The following is a 19,276-nucleotide window of genomic DNA, read 5'->3' as shown; positions in this document are numbered from 1 at the left end:
AATAAGATGGACGCTTTTTTAAAGTGTGTAATATTTCCCCTATAGTCATGCTGTTGTTGTTTTTTTCAGGTATGGCCATTTCTCCGGAATCAATAGGAAAGTACAGCTCACCTACCTTCCGCGTGGACAACCCAAAACATCCAGTGAGGAGGAAGGTATGAAGACTACATATGAATGTGGTTTTCTAGAATCATCACAACACTGCGGGGTCACAGATACACCTCAATGTAAAACTATTCTGTAAAACCCTGATGGGACGCTTGATGTTATTTAATGGGATATTTCGGAGGCAAAACAAAATTTCCCCATGTTTTACTCACGCTCAAGGCATCCGGACTGAATATGACTTTCTTGAAGAATAATGCAAAAGTGCATCCATCGATCAAAGAACTGCTCGACACGACTCCGTGGTCTTAACAAAGGTCTTCTGAAGCGAATCGATGTGTTTGTTTAAGAGAAATATTCATATCCCTCGGCTGCGAGTGAACCAGAGGCTTATTTATCTGGCAAATGACGGTGCTTGTCCTCAGGTTCACGCACAGCCGAGGATAACGGAAGTTAGAGATTAACGTTAATAGCACTCTCAATATGGATATTTCTCTTAAACAAATGCATCGATTCGCTTCAGAAGACCTTTGTTAAGACCACGGAGCTGTGTCAAGCAGTTATTTGATTGATGGATGCACTTTTTGGAGCTTCAAAAAATTGCCCCATTCACTCCCATTCTACCACTTTAAAGGTAAATGATACTTGGTGAATGTTTGTTTTGTTTACAGATACCCGTAAGGAGGGCCCATCTATACTGCTGGTGCTTAAGTGGGGAGGAGAGCTGACTCCAGCTGGCAGAGTTCAGGCTGAAGAACTGGGTAGAGCTTTCCGCTGCATGTATCCTGGAGGTCAAGGTAGACTGTTCTACTCTATTCTGTTGATTCATCCTGTAAACTGTAATGTATTGAGTCTCTTTTATAGCTGTAAGGACACAGACATTCATCACTGGATGTGTCTATTATTTTACACTTCATGTTTTGCTCCATGGGTTTCTGTAAATTAAAAGAAAAACAGCAACCCTAACCCTAACTAACCCTAATAATGTATTTTTAGCTCTATATCAAAACTTCTCTATCCTATAGGCATTACAAAACTGATTTATGAACACACATTCATGTTTATTATATACATTATAGACGCGCATGTCCCCCAGTTAACTTTCGGTTTGTGTTTGGCTAGTGTCTAATAATATTACTATTTATATTTTATTTTATTTATGTTCATATTAATTTGTATTATTATTTTACTGTTTAATAATTGTATTAAAGGAGTCATATGACACGGCTAAAATGAATATTATCGCTTGTTTTAGATGTAATGCAATGTGTATACATGATTCAAAAACGCTCTCTGAAACGCACAGATTTTTTACAAAGCTCATCGTTCTGAAAAGCGAGGTGTGCTATGATTGGCCAGTTAACCAGTGCGTAGTGATTGGTCGAATACTGCAAGCGTGTGATGGAAATGTAACACTTCTTACCATATTTGGAACATCAGGTTCCAAAGCAATTGTACTGACAGGTACGCCCACCTTACTTGCGTATACAATTGGGCAGTCTTAGTCAAATCATACCACGAACTGACGTAGATTTGTGGGGGTTTGGTTACACAAGGCGTTTCAGGCAGGTCTGGGTGAGCATTCGCTTTTAGATAGAATACATCTTTTGTTCCGACACTTTAATTTTTGCAATTTTACGTCTCTAATACATGCATGGGCAACTTATAACACACCAAAGACACAGAAAAACACGTATTGACCCCTTTAAATAAACGATTTGTTGAATGGGTCCTGTAGTTTGGTCGTATTTAAAGAAACCGTAAGGTACATTGACATCTAGCGGTTGAGATTGGTATCGCAGTCTAAATACTAAATACTGGAGAGGCAAGTTTAGCCAAGTAACGGTTCTTCTCGGTTTCTTTTGATTGTTATCAGAAATAATCTGGACCTTTGTTTGTGAATGTATACCGTAAGTTTAGTTGGGGTAACAAAAGTGCGCATGCGCAGTAATGTTTATTTATGTTGTTAAGATGAAACCGTCTATACATTTTCTTACAGTCATTAATAGGTCAAACCACTGATCTATATAAATGACTCGCTCATGACGTCATTACACTGAAGCTACCACGCGGCCATGTTGGTATGCCCAAACGTTCTATTAAATGAATAGGGAGTTATCACATATGAATGATAAAACAGTAATTTACCAGTCCCCGTTTTTATATCTAAAGTCTCACAGTACATTCGTACAACAGCAAATGTCTTAAGCATGTAAATGGTTAACTATTTAAAGTCGTGAATTTTCCCGTTTTATTAGATATAGAGTGAGTTACATTCATTTTCATTACAGTAGCGTACAGTGTTGGGTGTAATTAGATACTAAGTAATTAGTTACTGTAATTTAATTACTTTTCCCTTGAAAAAGTAAAGTAAGGGATTACTCTTATTTTTCTGTAATTTAATTACAGTTACTTCTGATGTAATTAAACTAAATACTGTGTAATATATTCATTAGTGGAAACGATATAAAAATTATAAAGCTAACTTTAAAATGTATGCTGTAATGTATCCTTCTCACATTTGTATACATTGGTCAGTTAATAAGAATAATTTATGTAGTTATTTATTATTTATTTGAATGAAGTAAAGCCGTTTCATGTCCGCTTCGCGTCGGGTGGTTCTTGGCCTCCACGTCGTGCATTAAAACCCTTTAAAGGCACGGCTAGCTGTGGATTATCCCTTACTTATACTATACATTTGTTTCTAAGTATATGCAATCCCTAGGATCGAACCCATGACCTTGCTAACGCCATGCTCTAACCACTGAGCCACGGGAAAGCTATGACAAACATATGACAAATATGCTTATTCTGAAATAAGAGTAAGAGTGCTTTCACACCTGACTCATTTAGTACGGTTGAATCGCACTAGAGTTCGTATTTCTTCTTGGTGCGGTTCGTTTGGGCAGGTGTGAATGCAGTAATCGCACTCGAGTTCACACCAAAGTGGACCAAATAAGCATACTGAGACCTCATTGAAGAGGTGGTTCATGCTGTTCTTTGTTCTGTGAAACACAAAGATCTGAGGCAGAACATCTGCGCTTCTTTTCCATACAGGAATAGTGTATGATGATTTCTGTTATGCTCAAAACAAAAACAAAAAATTCTAGTAGTAGTTCACATGACTGTATTGTGTTTCTGCATGCATGCGATTATGTTATGCTCTATCTGTTTATAGGGGATTACGCTGGCTTTCCAGGCTGCGGTCTTCTCAGGCTACACAGCACATACCGGCATGACCTCAAGATCTACGCCTCTGATGAGGGCAGGGTGCAAATGACTGCTGCTGCATTCGCTAAGGTACACAGCCCAAACCTGTTAACTAATACAGGGCATTCTAAGATTGAGTTATATTGTATAATGTTGTCTTTGGAAGTTACTAAACTGCAGCTGGTTGTGTGCCTGGCAGGGTCTCTTGGCGTTAGAAGGGGAGCTGACACCCATCCTGGTCCAGATGGTAAAAAGTGCAAATATGAACGGCCTGTTGGATAATGATATTGAATCCCTCAGCGGCTGTCAGCAGAGGGTTAAGGCCAGACTGCATGAGACCATGCAGAAAGATCAAACCTTCACAGAAGAAGACTTTGACAGGGTAAACCGCAGTGTTAAGCTTCTTTTGAACTGCAGGCTGTATGTTTGCTGACTTTTGGACCTCTATATGAAACGCACATCTGTGCCCAATTTATCTCTTGTTTCTTCAGCTGGCTCCAACAAACAGTAATTCCCTGGTGAACTCTATGAAGACTGTGGAGAATCCAGTGAGTACATGTGATAAAGTCTACACCCTTATCCAGAGCCTCACCTCACAGATCCGCAAAAGACTTGAAGATCCCAAATCAGCAGGTGATTGTTTTGTGCTTACATCAGAAACCCCTCAAGCAAGCTCACACTGAGAAACCTTTGAAAGAATGACCCAAGTTAAATCTTTTGCTCTTTCAGATTTACAGCTGTACCACAGCGAGACACTGGAGATGATGTTGCAGCGCTGGTCAAAATTGGAAAGGGACTTCCGTATGAAGAGCGGCCGATACGACATAAGCAAAATTCCTGATATTTACGACTGTGTGAAGTATGACGTGCAACACAATGCTTCCCTGGTACTGGAGGATACGGTGGAACTCTTCAAGCTTTCCAGGGCGCTAGCTGACATTGTTATACCACAGGTTTGTGACAAAACTCAGAAAAGTAGACCTGTGTACCCTGTCCTCAGTCTTAAAGGGATAGTTCACCCAAAAACGAAAATTCTGTCATTTCAAACTTTATGACTTTCGTTCTTCTGCAGAACACAAAAGAAGATGTGTTGAAGAATGTTGGTAACCGGACAACTGCGATACCCATTCATTTCTATTGTATGGACACACAACCAGTACATCAATCGTCAATGGGTACCACCGTTGTTTTGTTACCAATATTCTTAAAAATGTCTTTTGTGTTCTGCAGAAGAAAGTCATACAGGCTTGAAATGACAAGAAGGTTAGTAAATGATGACAGAAACTTCACTTTTGCGTGAACTGTCACTTTAAGAACTAAAGAACTTTTTACTTGCTAAAAAATGTACAGGGGACAAAAGTTATTGTGAAATATGTGCTTTAGGAGTATGGCATTAATAAGGTGGAGAAGCTGGACATTGCGTATGCCTACTGTCTGCCTTTAGTGAAGAAGATTCAGCTGGACCTACAGAGGACACACGAGGACGAGTCTGTTAACAAGCTGCATCCATTGTGAGATTCTCTCACCGTCTCTTATTATTTCACTTCTTTAGTCTTCCCCATCGAGTATGAGATCTCAATACTCCATCTGTTTGTCTTCCAGATATTCACGTGGAGTCCTGTCTCCAGGCAGGCATGTCCGAACTCGGCTGTATTTCACGAGCGAGAGTCACGTCCACTCCCTTCTTAGCATCTTCCGTTATGGTGGCCTATTGAATGTAAGTATTACGGCACTATAGAAAAAGAGATGATGACAAAAATGGAGGATTTGAGTGAAGCACAATGAAGCTCTGATCAAAAACATAGCATAGGCCTTCCTGTATGCTGCCGACATACGAATCCGGCCAAATATGCTGTCTAGGTAGGCAGCTCGCTAGGTTTTGAGTCACAGCCAGAGATTTCACCATTGGATTCTGTTTGGGTTTTAGGAGGAGAAAGATCAGCAGTGGAAGAGAGCCATGGATTATCTAGCCGCAGTGTCTGAGCTCAACTACATGACCCAGATTGTCATCATGCTCTATGAAGACAACAATAAGGTACATCTTGTTCTCGCTGACTCTTCGCTGAAAGTTTAAGCTGACCTAAATGAGCAATGTGTTATGTTTGAGAGGCTTCTGTTCAGTCTCAGGAGAGTAGTGTGACATTGTGTTAACTCAGGACCCATCCACTGAGGAGCGCTTCCATGTGGAGCTGCATTTCAGCCCGGGGGTTAAAGTAACAGAGGAGGAGAGTGCTCCGATGGGCTTTGGCTTTCGACCAGCCTCAGCTGAAGTATGTAAAGTTTCACATGATCCATTTTATCATTAATAATAGTTTGTGTTTATTCCTGCAAGTTTCCCTATCTGTGCTGGCTCTTTTATCCATATGTTTGTATTTGGCATAGAATGACCAGAAGCAAACAGACCCTGGGAGTTTGGAAAACCTTGCACAAGATGAACCCGACCGAGCCTTGCCTCTTTCAGATGCCATCAGCACCCAGAGGAAATCCCCGCTGATCCGGAATCGCAAGACTGGCTCCATGGAGGTACCACAGTCACCAGCCATTGTGCATTGTGTTTTGAACGTTATATAATGCATTACTTATTAAAGACGGGGTAACACACAGTTTCTGCCAATCTCATATTAATCTTGAGTACCTATACAGTAGTATTGCATACTTCGTATGTTTGATCAAATTTATAAAAGAACTACAGCAGGAGCGCACAATAAATCATCGCATTGATTCACTATAAGTTTGAGCTGTTTACATTATGCACATACACGCCAATTGCCAACAAAACACAAACATATGACTTTGTTTGTCTTACCGTGTGCTGTTAATGTCCGGCATCTTTTAGCGCTGGCACCGCGCCATCTATCAGTTTCAAACGATCTCCAAATCCAGCGTTATATCCATCGTTTATATAAGATTCATCACCAAAATGCAGTGAGCTAACAAACACAGCTAAACTTCTGTCAGCCGAGTGAAGTGGCATTGATGGGCGTGCTCTTTCTCACGCTCGCTGGATGACGCGTGGGCGTGCTTTTCCAGGAGAATTGTCCAATAAGGGGGTAAGAACCCTTGTTACGAAACGGGAATCCATGTTCGAAAAAAACTTTCCGAAACCTGTACGAACCCTGGCGGAGTGAATCAAGCCCAGAAATACTATGTCATACGTTCAACTCGTTTTATGACATGTTGATCATGTTAAACTTGAGAAGCCAGCACGTTTAACAGTGTGAAGAAGTCAGAATGCATGAAATAGCATGTTACATCATCTTTAAATCCTGGTAGTGTCAGATTGACAGAATCAGACTAGGTTTTATTTGTTGGGATTCAGCAGCACCCATGTTTGTGTTTGTAGGTCCTGTCAGAGAGCTCATTCTATAAAGGGGGAAACTATCGCCTCTTCCCCTCCTGCTCACGTCAGTCTCCAGAGATGAAGCAGAGTGGATTAGGTTAGTATTTTTGTCTGTTTTTCTCTCAGCTTTGACAGCTGCGGTTTATTTGTATTCCCTGACAAGAAATTGTCTATTGCATCTAATGCAACTGTATATTGTAAAGCCGATGACATTTAGATGATATTGTGTGTAGTGGGATGTAATTGATTTTTGTTATGTTTCTGGTTCAAGATCCATAGTACCATAATTTTAGACATTCGTTTTTTCATCTGTACACAAAGGTAATGCTTGTAGGAAATAATTTTTTGCGGTATTGAAACTCGAAAGGAATCGTTTACCCTAAAATGTAAATTCTGTCATTTTTTGCATTGACCTTCATGTCATTTACAGTACAAGTTATTTGCTATATTTTTTTGTGGAACTCCAAAGGAGAATCACAAAAAATCTATGACTAGTATACTGTATAGTACAACAGTATAACATTTTAGCATTTGAATGAAAGGACTTGAGGGTGTGTGTATTTAATGACAGACATTTTCATTAAACTATTCCTTTAAAGCTTTTGGACAAGGGTGTAAATAAACAAAATAATACTGCATGTAGTCAGAAATTATTCCTAACCATTCATTTAGCGTTCAAACGTTTTTCATTTGTGTCATTACATTGATTGACTATTTATCCATGAAATGTAAACACACTAATGTTTAATAAAATCTTACTCCACACATCTGGCATTATTTATAATAGCTCATAACGGATATATGTTTTCATAAACATTTCCCTGACAAGAACATTGCTTCTGTGTTTTGTTAATTAGATTTTTGCTCGGCTAGCCTCTGCCACTGATGTCCGCCAAGCCTCACTGGCTTTGGCACGAGTCATATGTTATGACTTATAAATTACAAATTACTCACTGGCCCTGCAGTAACTGCTTTGTTTACATCAGTAAATGCATGTGGTTGGTGTGCACACTGATTTCATGATCTAACCCCCTCTGCAGGCTCACAGTGCGCTGGTCTCTTCAGCACCACCGTCCTGGGGGGCTCGTCTAGTGCCCCCAACCTTCAGGACTACGCACGTACACACCGCAAAAAATTCTCCTCGGGCAGTTTGACCTATAAAGACGGTATGTGCTTTGTCCAGCTCCTTCTCTCCAATACGAGAGCTTAGACAGTATAGGAACAGGGCACTTCCTGTAAATGTGAGTAATGTAGAGTTTAGATGAAGAACTCTTGTTGCATCATTTCCTGATGTTGTATCACGTCTGGTTCATTTCCACGGTTGTGAATGTCCTGTGTCTGAAAGGTCATGGAGTCCTATGTGCCATTTACCGTGTTTCAGAAGTTTTGTCTTTGTTTCTTTTTGTCATCATATTTTGTGACCATTGTTTTGGTTTTGATATAATTGAAGTGGAAACACAAGTTTTATTAATACACAAAGCGGCTATTTTAATGGTGCTATTTTTAAAAAATCTGAAAAAATGCCTTTTAGCAAAATCGCTAACTACAGCTTTAAACAGCGATTCAAGTGCAGAAATACAAAAGAAACTTCATTTGCACGCAGCTCGTCGAAAGAGAGAGAGTGAGGGACTCACAATCAGTGTTGGGTAAGTTACTCTGAAAAAGTAATTAATTACTAGTTACTAATTACATATTCGATAATGTAATTAGATTACTGTACAAGTTACTCTCTTCGAAAAGTATTTAATTACTTATTACTAATTACTTTCTATATCCTACATCAACCTTGATGAGTTAAGTGATTCAAGGATAGACACGAAACGGCTCTTTTAATTCATTCAAATAAATCATATAAAACTACATAAAGTAGTATTATTAATTACAAATGTGAGAATTATACATTAAAGCACGGATTTTAAAGTTAGACTTTGAATTTTGATGTCAATTCCTTTTCTGCACACACACATATTACACAAAGTATTTAGTTTAATTACATCAGATGTAACTGTAATTAAATTACAGAAAAAATAAGAGTAATCCCTTACTTTACTTTTTCAAGGGAAAAGTAATTAAATTACAGTAACTAATTACTTAGTAACTAGTTACACCCAACACTGCTCACAATCGCCTGTCTGCTTCAGCTTTGTGTTTGAGCTGCCCTTCACGCTCCTGAGTTACATCGATGAATGATAAATAACAATAAGTCATACAACTATTTTAAAATTGCACATAGGCTGAGATGTATTCCGTATTTATCAATCATGTATTAAACATTTGTATTTAAAACACGAAATATTAATTAATATAGCCTATAAAGTTTTCTGTCGTGTCACGTACCACTGAGGTCTCTTCAAGTACCAATAGTGCTACGTGTACCACAGAACCACTGCTCTATATTATGTGCATTGGTCAACATTTGCTACTCTTAAAACATTATATTATTATTTAGAAAGTACAGTTATTAGTAGATTGAATAATTGACCATTTGTATTAGATTTCAGTATAATTTGGAAAATTGCACTTTTGTATTATCCTTCTGGTCTGAAGCGCTTTGATATCTAGAATCCTTCTGGAATGTTCATGGTTAAAACCTTTGCCCACAAGGTGTCAGTGTGACACTGTGCAGAGATCTCACTGTTTCAGTTATCATTTACTGTGTCTTTTGTTTACTGCTCTTTAATTATAAACGCCTTTTCTCTCACTCATTTCTACCATATACATGGGCTTTTCATAGATCAGTTAACTTTATTACATTCAGTTGAAACCTCTTCATTTGTTTTTATGTGTAGATTTGACATGCCGGTCATTGAACACAATCCTCAGTCTCTTTGTCTTCAGTGTTTTGTGTGGTTGTGTTGCGAGGGAATAAGAGTTGCTAATGTTGCTAAAGTGAAATATGTCCACCTCAGCCTTTTAGGTCTTCATACATTTTTTGGTTTGCTCTGAGATAATGTCTAATAATATTGCATCTATATAGTGCCCATAAACCCACAAGGCAAAGCAATTTTGCTAAGAAGATTTTTTTGATTGCTTCATTATTATTATAAGCCCAGTAGACCCATCTTTGAGATGAGCATTTTACACAGTCTCAGACTGCACTCAGTGTGTCTCCCTCTATTCCCTATGTAGTAGTGCACTATATGGGGTGTTGGCCATTTATCTAAATTTTAAGCAAACTTATATCTCAATAGATTTAACTCTTTTTTTTTATAAGCCATAATGCACTTTGATTTATAATGTACAATTCACATATACTCACCAAAGCTAGATGGCCAATAAACTAATGCATAAATAAATGCCAAGCTAAAAAGAGGAAGAGAAAGTTTGTAGATTTCTCTATGTAAATATTGTTGTATCTCTTTAAAATGAACTTTTACTATGATTAAATTTGATCAATTTATTGTGTCACCATATCATAAATAAAACCACAAATCTGTCTATAAGTCTTCAAGTAGAGTTACATAAAGTAAATGTAAAGTTATTATTTAAAGTTAATCCAGAAATCGAAATTCTTTCATCATTTACTCAACCTCAAATTGTTTCAAAACTGTATAAAAATCATTGTTCTATGGATGTCTAGTGCCCAGGGCCGTATTAACAAAACATTTTATCTTAAACAGTAAACACCAAGAGCTCTCCTAAACAGCAGTAAAAGTTTTTAGTTAAGAGTTTCCACTTAAAACCTATTCACAACGCTGCTGAGAGCAACTTTTACTAAGGAACAGAAAGATATGGAGTTTATTCAGACACAAAACTCGCGCGTAAGAAAACCACACACGCGCGTAGAACAGTTCCACGAGTGTAAACACACCCTCGCGAGAGCGCATTTATGCATTTATGCGCGCAGAACAGTATGCGCGCACGGAAAAGAATCCTTGCGAGAGCAGTCTGCGAGCAGAGGCTTTGACGAGCACGCGTGCGATTCTCTCTATGCTCTCGCAACTGCTCAACACTTTCTCGCTCGTCGAGTTGACTTCTGAGACTTTGGAGGTGGGACAATGGCAGACTTCTCCGATCCTTTGATTGGTCACTTTTAACATGCACTCCATGTCATGGACCACGTCGCCCAACTATTTGCGCGTGCCTACATTTAAAATAACGAATATGCGCGTGGAAAGGACGCGAAATGTGAATCGGGCCGTAGCCTTAAGATGTTTTGTGAATACGGGCACTGATGTTAAGTTATTTTTCTTTGTGTTCAGCAGAACAACAACATTTACATAGGTTCGGAACAACTTGAGGGTGTATAAATGATGACAGAATTTTCAAGTTACTTCTACAACAGCTTTAGTGTTCTCTGTCTAAATAGGCTCAGAGAATCTGTTTATTTACATTTAATCCTTCACCATATAGTGCACTATGACATCCGTTATTTAGGGAATATTGAATTTCAAATACACAATAAAACACAAAACCAGACCCCGCTCTTCCTGCTCTCTGTCCCACTGTAGGCACAGTAGCAGCTTAAACATCACACCCCTTCAGCACTAGAACACCATCCCCATCCTGTACAGGTGTACTGTCAAATATGGTAACTCTAGTGACCTTTTTTATTTCCTCAGAGTTGTTGTCTATGCCGGCAGTAAAACGATTTTCTGTGTCGATTGCAAAGCATCCGACTAATGGTACGTCTGCTTCTCTTCAAGTATATTTCCTGTTTCTCCACCTCCCTTACTTTGCATGTTGATGGAAAATCCTGCTTTTCTTTCACGTTATTACTGCCACTGTTTCTTTCAACCCTTCCAGTTTCATCAGCTTTTTCTTCATTTGACCCCTCCCCATTCTCCACTATCCACTCCACATTCTGTGACTTCTTGCGTACAGCTCTCACTATCACCCAGTGTCGATCAGTTTACTGATGGCTGTCTGTATGGATGAATGTGAGCACCTGTTTGTGTTTCATGTGCACAAACTGTATGCACAAGCGGATAAGTGGGTGTATTACATTAAAGAGAATGAATCTGAAGCACTACTGGGCAACACGCCAGTGATTAAACCCTTCTCCTGTTAGCAATTTTCATGTCTCTAATGTTATTGAGAGAATGTTATACACAACATTCGAATGTTAGCAGCTGTGATTGTTTACAGGGAAATGGTTCATCCGTCACTCCTTTACGCCATCACTCTTCTCTAGTTTCTGTTGAAATTCTGCGTCATGTGCCTTTAACTGAAATCACTGTATGTTCAATGTTTTAAATGTCGAACTACAAACTACTCCAACGAGTGTTTTACACAATTTTTTTTTAATCTTTTGCAGGAGCCAGCCTAAAATATTTGTGTAGATCTTAACTATATATACAGTATAAGTAGATGTTAGGTTTCATTAAGATGCTTTGGGATTTTGAAACACCACAAAGGACAAAAAAGTCTTTTCTATTTAATTTGGTGTCTTTTGTGGCCCTTTGGTCTTCATTTATAAATAAATGTGCTGTGTGTAACTGGTTTAATGCTTGATGAGATGACGAGTGTTTTTCATTTTCAGAATTGTTGTGTATGTTGGTATGGTGCGAATGTCAGGTGAATTCTTGATTGAAGTGAGGGTTTATATTCCTTCAGTATATGTGTGTGTCTGTCGATACAGACACAAACACGCAGTTTTGTTTGAATGTTTGTATAAGGAGATGCCTAAAGGCTGTTGGTTTGTAGAAAACGTACATGTGATACCACAGGTTAAGAACAATGCAACTGAAATCCTCATAAACCAATTTGAATAACTGTACTGGATATTTATGTAGGTGTATTTGGACAAATATTGCATGTGTTCACAGTACATCTTAGGGAAAGCTTCAAGATTGTCCCACTTCCACCTACACACTCCCTGCTGGATCCCACACACTCCACCCACCACACATTCCTAGCCATTTAGCTCTCAAAAACCTTTCACGGTGGAGCCATGCTAGTGCCATGCTAATTCTGTCTCTGTAGTTACTAAGAAATACTTAATATTTCTGAAAATACTCTTTCAAACAAATTCAGTCGATTTTACCTATATTTCTGTGTGTTCCTAGTAATTGTCTGTGACTGTGTGTGTGCACATGTGTATTGTGTGTATGCGCGAGAGTTTGTTTTGGTGGGGATCAAATGTCCCCACAATGAGGGTCAAACCTAAAATCATCTAAATGATTCCTCATTAAAATATCAGAATTCACACTTGGTTTTGTAAACATTAGAAGTGAGTGACTTCCCATCATGATAAAAAAAAAACTAGTGCTGTCAAATGATTAATGGCGATTAATCGCATCCAGAAGTTTGTTTACATGATATGTCTATGTACTGTGCATATACATTTTATATTTATAAACACAAAAACATACACATACATGTATATATATTTAGGAAATATTTAGATGGATTTATTCATATTTACCAATAATTGAAATTATATATAAATGTTTATTATTTTTTATATTTATTATTTTCATAAATATATGCATGTATGTGTATGTGTTTGTAAATACAAAATTAATATGCACAGTACACAGACATATATTATGTAAACAAACATTTATTCTGAATGCGATTAATCACGATTAATCGTTTAACAGCCCTAAAAAAACAAATGTGTGTGTATGTTTGAAAATATTGTAAAGCTTAAATTCTTGTGTGCATCAGGTCTTATTTTGGATACACTGTAAAATGGTTTTGCAGTTGTTTCAATGTGATTTTTATGTTGACACAAGTTTGTTCATTCAGCGTCACATGTTAAGTTGTATTGATGAGAATTGTATTGATGTGGCCGCCATATAGAATAGTGTATAATGTTTGACTCCAAAAGCACTTTGTTCACTTTAGGCACACAAGATGATATTTCTACCGTGGCGGTTAAACCTCCTCTGTGGTGGTCTGGCTCAGGTACTGTTCTACTGCAGCTTTAAACCAATCGGGTCGATTGAATGAATCGACTGGGCGTCGCTGTACTATGTAGTGTCAGTGTGAACAGGAACAGTTCAGTGTGAATGTAGCATGGGAATTTACAGTTTAATGACTTCCTTGAGTCCTTGTGGTCTTGTGCCTTAATCGATGGATGTGCATACTTATCTGAATTAAGGCAGTGGATTACAGACTAGGGCTGGGCGATGTGTTTAAAAATAATAATCGATTTTAAAATCATTGCGATACCCGATAATATCGGGTGTGTTTGACTTCATGCAACGTTGCGCAGATGATCAATCTGCGGATACGGACTGGGAGGGAATTCTTTCCGGACCCGCCAAGTGCCAAACAAACACGCACGCATGCACACGCACACACACACACACAAACACACACATGCGCGCCACGCGCACAAACACACACAGGCGCGCCACGCACACAAACCAGTGTTGCAGTGACGTCTTTCATCAGGTAAAGCACGTAGATAAACCATAAAGCTTTTATGCAGTAGAAAAATGTTGCAGGTGTCCTGAAATGTCATCCTACCCGTCAGATTGTCCTACCAGGTATGCGCACAACGTTACGTCATTATTTTGCGCTATAAAATCACATTCTACCTGTTTATTTTATTCTGCTATGGGAATATGATAGTATATTTTCGTTGTTAAATCATTCTACATATTATCTAATACTAGTACACTTTGATTGGGTGTTGCGCTGTAAATTAATCCTACATGTTTCTTTTATGCTGGTAGATTAATTTGACAGGGTATTTACACTGTAAATTTATTTTATGTGTTTATTTTAAGATGGTAGGACTGTCTGACAGGGTATTTTGCATTGCGAAATCATCCTACCTGTTTATTTTGTTGATGTGGTTTCGATCATATTAAGTTTTGCCCTGCGGTCTGGAAAATCTGACAGGGTAGGACAATTCGAACACCGTACAGCCCCACGAGCGTGAGGTTTTGCTTTGCCGATGCAGCTCGTCTTTCTTTTGGTCTATCTGTGCAGCGACCGCCAGAAAACAGCAGCACTTTCAACTGACCGAACAAAACAGCACTTCAAAAATTCTGTCACTGTTACTGCCTGCCTGCATGTAAACATTAACATTCGAGCTAAAGCCTACATCGCATGAAAATGTTATATAACACGTATTTTCCATTATTATCGATTATCGTCTGGTATCTGTTTGTTGTAATCGACATCGGGATATTTGCGAGACATCGGAGATATACGATAACATCGTCACATCGCCCAGCCCTATTACAGACTTAAGTGTCGCTGTGTGTCTGCTTGGGAAGGTCACGTGCCGGTGACTGGAGTCAGGAGTCACTCATCTTTGTTTAGAGTGTAGAATATGGAAAAGCTGCTGTTTGTGGGGAGTTTAGCCTGATAGCATGCTACAGTACATTATGAAAAAAGTGTTGCTCACATTGGCCCCATGGCTCGGTTTTGTAGACCTGCCATCTTCTACTCCACACACTTTTCTTCCCTGCTCTGCCTCTTCTTCCTCAGAGCCCCTGGAGGACCATCAGGTAGCCCAGCTGCTGAGGCGCTTTTCCACCGACCCCAATATTGGCCACCCGTTGTCTTTGGACAGCGCTTTTGCCCACCACCTTCATCAGTGCTCCTATCATCTCCGTCTCTTCCGCAACTGGTTAATCTCTGGCCAGGATTCGCTAGAGTACATCTACGGTCAGCCCTGCGGAGGTCCCTCCATGCCCTGCTGTGCCGTGACTGCAGTAATGGCTTCGCTATAGCTGTTTGAAGCATGCTTGTGTTTTTGGGAAAAGCAGCTTGCATTGACTCGGCACTTGTATGTTTTTTAACTTCTTTAACTTTAGGAAGAGTGTTGCTTGAGGGCTGTCAATGAACTAAAAAAAGAATCAAATAATCATGTGTTTTGGGCAGCAATGCTGATATTAAATGAGCCTGTTTTCTTTTTCAAAATGTCGTAGAGTAGTATGCATTCAGCTTCTCTCTTAAAGGTATAGTTCACCCCAAAATAAAATTTCTGCCATCATTTATTCACCCTGATAGGGTTTAAAATCTGTTTCTGACTCTTTCTTCTGTGGAACACAAAAGCAGAAATTTTGAGGAAATGTGTGGATTTGTGTCCATACAATGGAAGTCAATAGGGGTTCAGTGTTTTTCGGTTAACAACATTCTTCAAAATAGCTTTTGTGGTGTTCTGCAGAAAAATGAATGTCATACAGGTTTGGAATGACAAGAGGCTGAATAAACGATGGAAGGATTTTCATTTTTGGGTGAACTGTCCCTTTAATGAAGGGGAACCAAATAATATGCAGTATTTGGTGGTAGTGAAGCACTAGCTTAGCTGTTGATGAAAAATAGATTCCACAATACTAAAACTGCAGCTGGCTTTTAATAAAAGTGTATAATAAAAGGCATTGTTGTGTCTAAATATAGATATCTGTGCTGGCTTTTTGCAATTTAGAGCAGCTATTGAATATAACTGAATTTTTTACTATATCAGTTTAGGATTATTTTGGCTGAAAGATTTCACGATAGATATGCGATATCTGTTGATTCGAATCTATCATGGAAAAATACAAGTAAATAATGCTATCAGTCAAATTCATGTTTAATTTAGTGTGCAACCTTTGTGGCTCTGAAGGAAATAGGGTGAAAAACCCCCACCTACTACATTCTGTCAACCAGACACTGGCGCCAAATTATTTACGATATTATCATATGTGTAGTATGATAATTACGGTTATTAATATCAGCGTTATTATCAGTACTGGAATACTGTAACACTCCTAGTGTTAACTGATTTGAATAAATTAACCACCGCTAATTACATGTGTTTATTCACAAAGGTTAACATTATGGCAGCCACAGTATTTTTTAATTAAAAGTATGTTATTGTCATTGTATGGTGAGCACTGAGTACAGTCATGGTTGAATTAGTATGTAGAGTGTATTGCTATGTGATGGGGTATGTGGTGTGGCAGACGCATGCCAGTGGCATCAGCTTACAGCTCTGTGAACTATTAAACAGTGACTGACATGCATGATTGTGGCAAATGGTTTGCATGCCACAGGCCTCGAGAGATTTCGAAAAAAAAAAGGAAATCTGTTCCAAATGTCACTTAGAGAAATTGCCCCAAAATGAGGAATATCATAAATGAGGAGGCAGTGTAAGTTTAGTTTATTACGTCTTTTATAAGTTCAGACACTATGATTTGTCATACTCCATGCATAATATGTAGTGTTATTTTTCCTCTTGAATCCATAGTTGTTTTCATCAGTAATACATAAAAATGTTTGGCCATGAATTGCCATATAGGACCCTTATATAAAATTCATGTGCTGATTATGCAATGATTGTATGTGCTGTTCTCACATTCATTGTGTTCATTATTTCTCTTGCTGTTTTTCAAGTATTTGACAGATGCGTTACTGACGTGTTACATGTGTTTCTGCCTCCTAATTTACATGTGTTGCTTTAATCCACATATTGAGCTTGGTTTTTCAACTAAATGACGCACATAGAAACTCTAACAACTTATTAACATTGTTCTCTTTCATCATCTCGTGTTCGAGATCCACCTATGGGAAGGGCATCCGTACCTGACCTCTGCAGAAGCATCCAATTGCAAAGTCTGGCTAGTCAGACAGAAGCGCGCAGCCAATGCCAGGTAAGGCCCCACCCCCTTACCTGAGAGCATATAAGGTCTGCCTGCACTGCTGTTCTCCAGTTGACATTCGCTTCTCGCGATCTCTGCACGGACACAGTTTGGTTGGATAGTCACTGCTTCGGCCAGGTTAGCTGTGTTTGCATCCTGAGCCACCCACGCTCATGTAATTTTCTCACTTGCTCCCCTTTCCACGGCTGCCCGCCACTGATTTTTCCGAGTTTCTCACAAATATGTCTGTGTGTGGGGCTCTTATCGCCGCTTAGGACTCTCACGAGTTCTGTGTGGTCTGCTTGGGCCTCAAGCATGCAGAAGAGGCTTTGGAGAACCCGGAGCATTGCAGCCATTGCCTTGTGCTGCCTAAAAAGCTCCTGCGGTGTCGTCTCAAAGTTGCCTCGATCCAGTGTGTCGAGCTCAGCCTTTCTGACTCGGATGGGGGACACGGTGATGGCGACGCGCCTCCAGGGGGCTCCCGGGGTGCGACATCACTTAATTGGGCTGACTTGCCTAATCCTGCGTTCCCTGAAGAGGATATCTTCACGGGCAACCTCCAGTTTGCCGATGAACCGGCCAGTTCTGGCGATGATGACGATGTGGGCCTTCTTGGGGTCTCAGAGGATGAGGAGAACCCCCCCACTGACTCGAAACGCAAGCGGCCGGCCTGATGTTCGACCATTGGGGCACGGAGTCCTCGTTTGCAAGCCACAAGTTCTTCGGTCTCCCTTTCTGCCCCAGAGCCCTTTTCCAAGAGATGGAGGTTTTCTCAGGGAGGGGACGGTTCTCTCCACCCCATCTTGGACCTCTGAGTGTCGAACAAACATTTGAGGAAATACAATTTCAGAATGCTAACCCACGGCACTCTGGCCCGCGCCATAAAACAGAATGACTGGTTCACATCGGTCGTTCTAAAATATGCTTTTTTCCACATAAGCATTTATCCGCCACACAGGAAGTTTCTTAGTTTTTACTATCTAGGCATATGTATTGTATGTACGAATACTCAGCCCTCTGACTTTTTGTCTGTGTGCGGAGGTGGGCTTGGCTTCCCTGAGAATGTCAGGTCTGCGGATTTTGACATGCATAGACGATTGGCTCATCGTAGCCGAGTCGAAAGAGAGAGTGCTGCAGGACACCTGCCGTGTGCTTACTCACATCACATCCCTCGGGTTCAGGGTGAATGTGAACAAAAGCAATTTTACACCCAGTCAGAGTGTGATTTTCTTGGGCTTGGAGCTGAACTCGGTCTCCGTGTGAGCGCGTCTCTCCCAGGAGCACAGCGTTCTCTCTCTAATGAGCTGTGTGTCACAGTTCAGAGAGGGGGTGAGAGTGCAGTATCGCACATGCCTCAGATTACAGGTTCTAATGGCTCAGCTATCCAGGTTTTGCCTCTGGGACTCCTGAAAATGAGAACATTCATGAACATTCAGTCACTACATTTCAGCCTGTTACGCAATCTCTGCTGCTCTGTAACAGTGGTGCCGGGACGCAGACTTTTACGCACAGGGAACCCGTTTGGGGACAGTAGTGATGCGGAAAGTTGTGATGAAAGATGCGTCCTTAACAGGCTGGGGTGCAACCCAGGAGGGCAGAATGGTGAACGGTTTGTGGCCGAGCAGACTACATTCAGAACACAAAACTTATTTTGAGCTCCTTTTATTTTTTGAGCAAGGACTTCATGTGCTCGTACACTGCGACAATACTACACCAGTGGCATATATCAATCGCCAGGGCGGTTTGCACTCATCGAAACTTCACGCTCTAGCTCACAAGCTTTTGGTGTTGAGTGGGCGGTTTTTCCTGTAGTTTTGCGCGACTAATGTTCCAGGCATTCTGAACAGAGGCGCAAACCTTAGATCGAGGGGGAACCCACTCTACGGAGATTGGCGCCTACACCCTCAGATAGTGGGAATGACATGGAGGAGAGTCGGACAGGCTGCCGTAGATCTATTCGCCTCACGCGAAAACACCCATTGTCCTATGTTCTTCTCGCTGAAGGGCTGAAGCCCCTCGGGGTGGACGCACTGGCCCATCCATGGCCCAAGGTGCTGCTGTATGCCTTTCCTCCTCTGTGCCTGATAATTCC

General features: G+C 40.1%; 1 protein-coding gene across 8 annotated transcripts in view; it reads left to right on the top strand.

The window, feature by feature from the left end:
* ppip5k1a (diphosphoinositol pentakisphosphate kinase 1a) overlaps positions 1 to 19,276 on the top strand; it is a 31,839-nt gene that overhangs the window by 6,880 nt on the left and 5,683 nt on the right. For 2 of the 8 annotated variants that reach the window (XR_008964793.1, XM_057358533.1), the window contains exons 14-28: positions 70 to 155; positions 777 to 902; positions 3,284 to 3,405; positions 3,515 to 3,697; positions 3,807 to 3,948; positions 4,045 to 4,268; positions 4,699 to 4,826; positions 4,918 to 5,032; positions 5,243 to 5,350; positions 5,472 to 5,585; positions 5,698 to 5,838; positions 6,659 to 6,752; positions 7,696 to 7,821; positions 11,218 to 11,280; positions 15,047 to 15,226. Coding sequence is in view for 5 of the 8 variants with exons in the window: in XM_057358533.1 (XP_057214516.1) it covers positions 70 to 155; positions 777 to 902; positions 3,284 to 3,405; positions 3,515 to 3,697; positions 3,807 to 3,948; positions 4,045 to 4,268; positions 4,699 to 4,826; positions 4,918 to 5,032; positions 5,243 to 5,350; positions 5,472 to 5,585; positions 5,698 to 5,838; positions 6,659 to 6,752; positions 7,696 to 7,821; positions 11,218 to 11,280; positions 15,047 to 15,226 (1,952 nt within the window). In the remaining 3 variants the exon portion in view is untranslated. Of the gene's footprint in view, positions 1 to 69; positions 156 to 776; positions 903 to 3,283; positions 3,406 to 3,514; positions 3,698 to 3,806; positions 3,949 to 4,044; positions 4,269 to 4,698; positions 4,827 to 4,917; positions 5,033 to 5,242; positions 5,351 to 5,471; positions 5,586 to 5,697; positions 5,839 to 6,658; positions 6,753 to 7,695; positions 7,822 to 11,217; positions 11,281 to 15,046; positions 15,274 to 17,101; positions 17,197 to 19,276 lie in introns of all 8 variants that reach the window. The other 6 variants (XR_008964810.1, XM_057358943.1, XR_008964827.1 and 3 more) reach the window with 6 other exon arrangements.

The sequence above is a fragment of the Triplophysa rosa genome, linkage group LG1 (genome assembly GCF_024868665.1).
Source record: "Triplophysa rosa linkage group LG1, Trosa_1v2, whole genome shotgun sequence".
In the NCBI taxonomy this organism is placed as follows: domain Eukaryota; kingdom Metazoa; phylum Chordata; class Actinopteri; order Cypriniformes; family Nemacheilidae; genus Triplophysa; species Triplophysa rosa.
This window is presented reverse-complemented; position numbering and strand designations above follow the sequence as displayed.